At 49.9% G+C, this 2602-nt stretch overlaps 1 protein-coding gene across 1 annotated transcript in view; it reads right to left on the bottom strand.

The window, feature by feature from the left end:
- LOC101636540 (chromosome unknown open reading frame, human C16orf78) overlaps positions 1-2602 on the bottom strand; it is a 14750-nt gene that overhangs the window by 2921 nt on the left and 9227 nt on the right. The window contains exon 4 of the mRNA XM_012730451.1: positions 160-406. Coding sequence (XP_012585905.1) covers positions 160-406 — 247 coding nt within the window. The remainder of the gene's footprint in view (positions 1-159; positions 407-2602) is intronic.

Raw genomic sequence — 2602 nt, 5'->3', positions numbered from 1 at the left:
TTACCCCTGCAGTCTCCTGTGCCTGGGGGTCTGCTCACCCCTGGGGTGTCTGCTCACTCTGGGGGGCTTCTCATGCCTGGGGGGCTGTTCACCCTGGGAGATGTTCACCCCTGCAGTCTGCTGTGCTTGGGGGTCTGCTGGCCCTGGGGATCTGCTCACCGGCAGCTCAGCACCTCCTCTGGCTTCAGCATTTTCACCGCCTCTATCTTGGGCTCTACATTCTTGTCCATGAGGCTCTTCAGCTTGCGCTCATAAGAGGCTTCGGCGGTCTTGCCTGTCCAGTCCCTCAGGAGAGTTGACTTCCGGGAGCCAAAGATGGCATCCTGCAACATGGGTTCCACGACGCTCTGTCGGCGCATGGAGCGCTGGGCAAACTCCAGGGGGTTGGCATCCTTGACGTCCACCTCTGCAATTAGACAGCTGTCACCAGGGAGCTATCGGCTGCAGCATGGCAGAGGGTAGGTGGGGGGCGGTGGGGGGCTGCTGAGAGGCTGTCTGGGCTCCACCCAACCCTCCAGGTCCTCCAGGTCCTGGTGGGGCACCCACCTGGCGCCCTCCCCAGCTCCCACCTGCTTCCTGTTACCCTCTTTCCTCCTCTCCCTCCCCAGAGGGAAACTTCAGCCTGGAGGGGCCAGGGAAAGCATCAGAATACAACAATGGGAGCTGAGTCTTAAAGGACAATGGTTTAGCAGATTAAAAAGAGGGAAAAACATTTCTGGCAGGAGGAACAGCAGGGATTAACCCACAGCATGGAAGCCGAGGGGCCAGTGTTACCCCAACTCCGACTTTGTATAGATGCGGTGCCATCAGGGCTTGGGACCTCTGGTTTTTATTTATTTATTTATTTTTGTCATGTCCAATTTGTTTTTAAGTATTTAACAGATTTTTGCTCATAGAATGAAATGCTTTCTTTCCATCTCAATTTCTAACTGGACCGACTAATTTAGATGAGAGTTGTTTGAGGTTTTTTTTTAGTAGTAACAGTCATGTACCAAATTTTTCTCATTTCTGACTAGATGAAATCATCTCAGGGGAAAAATGAAAATATCTGCCTGCAATATTTATACAAGTGATCTACTCTTCTTGACATGTTACATTAGACAGACTTCAAAATACAGTCAAGGATAATGGCAGTCTTGCCTCATTTTGTTCCGGATTGCAACGAAGGTGATTTAGCATGTTGTCGTTAGAATGGTATTCAGTTTCTTTTTTATAATAGTTTTGCTTTTAGCTTACAGGGCTTTTTTCTTTTTTTTAAATTAGCAATACCTATTGATGGGATCACATGACTTTTCCTTTTTACAGCCCACCCCCCTCTACCTCAACCAGTATCTAACTCCCTGGTGACATCCACCAAGAAGTTATTGATAAGAAATAGCCTGATATTGATGATGTAATTTTTTTTATTAAACTTAAAAAACATTATTTAAATATTTATTTATGTATACAAGAGCTGGAGACCAGAGGCTTCACCGGAGACAGAGTGGGGAGCAGAACAGGCAGATTGACGAAGTACACTGCTGAGGGGAGCAGCGGGCGGTCAGGAGAGGGCTGCTGTGCCGTGTGGGTCACTGGAGCGAGATCAAACTCATGCTGCAGTAGCTGCAGAGAGCTTCACAGTGCTGTGCTTTAACCCCTTGCACCACCAGGGAGGCCCTGCAAATACATTTATTTACCCCTGGGCTCAGCACAGGGTTCTGGAGCAGCATCAGGCATCTGTAGGTGCAACTTCATTCCCAGGTTGATGCTAATCTAGTTCATTTCCTTTATAAGCAAATGTTTTCCCTGTTAGCTTTCAGGATTTCAACAATTTGCGAGGATTTTACCAGGGCCTGTGTAGGGAGAATTACTCTGACCTCCTAAAACTCTGTGAGTGAAGGGACAGCAGTTGGAGAAGGCTGTGCCTTCCCCAGGGCCTTGTAAGGAGGGTGTGGCTGACCTGGAACTGTCTGTGCCCCGAGGGCACTGCAGCCCCACCGCTGAGCCCTAACCAGGTGATAGGGCCAGGGACCTGCGCAAACCTTGTTGGTGTGTGGTGGGAACTGGGGAATCTTAAGCTGCACGTCCTGACACAAATGGGAAATCCCTGGGAGAAAGGGATTCCATCGTCTTTTCTCGACCCAGTCTCCTGGATCAAGGTCAATCTCATGCAGGCAAAGGGCGGTAGTAGCGAGTGCTATCTAAATATATTAGATGACACCAGTTGAGCGTCTCATCTGAGGAAGTGTCCAGGGGTCTCTCTAGCACAGGCTTCACGACAGTGTCACCACCATATTGTGCCCATTGAACACCTGAGAAAGTTGAGTTCAGCGAGATGAAGGATGGACCCACGATGCCAAACCTAGGTAGTAAATGAGCCACGAAAATGCCACCAAGTTGCTAGTACATTTTCCTGGGGGCAAGCTGTTGCCTGCCAGCCAGAACAATACATGCCAGTGGAGGGGTTGGGTGGCATTTTGGTGGCTTAAGGGGGCGAGTGAGAGGCATTGTTAAAATGAGGTGAGATGGGGTCCTCCCTGGTGGCGCAACTGTTAAAGTGCAGCACTGCAAGCTGGCCGCAGCTGCTTCAGCGCAAATTCCATCCCCGGCCAGGGAGCTGACC

Source organism: Condylura cristata, unplaced genomic scaffold (genome assembly GCF_000260355.1).
Source record: "Condylura cristata isolate star-nosed mole 26May11 unplaced genomic scaffold, ConCri1.0 scaffold00028, whole genome shotgun sequence".
In the NCBI taxonomy this organism is placed as follows: Eukaryota; Metazoa; Chordata; class Mammalia; order Eulipotyphla; family Talpidae; genus Condylura; species Condylura cristata.
This window is presented reverse-complemented; position numbering and strand designations above follow the sequence as displayed.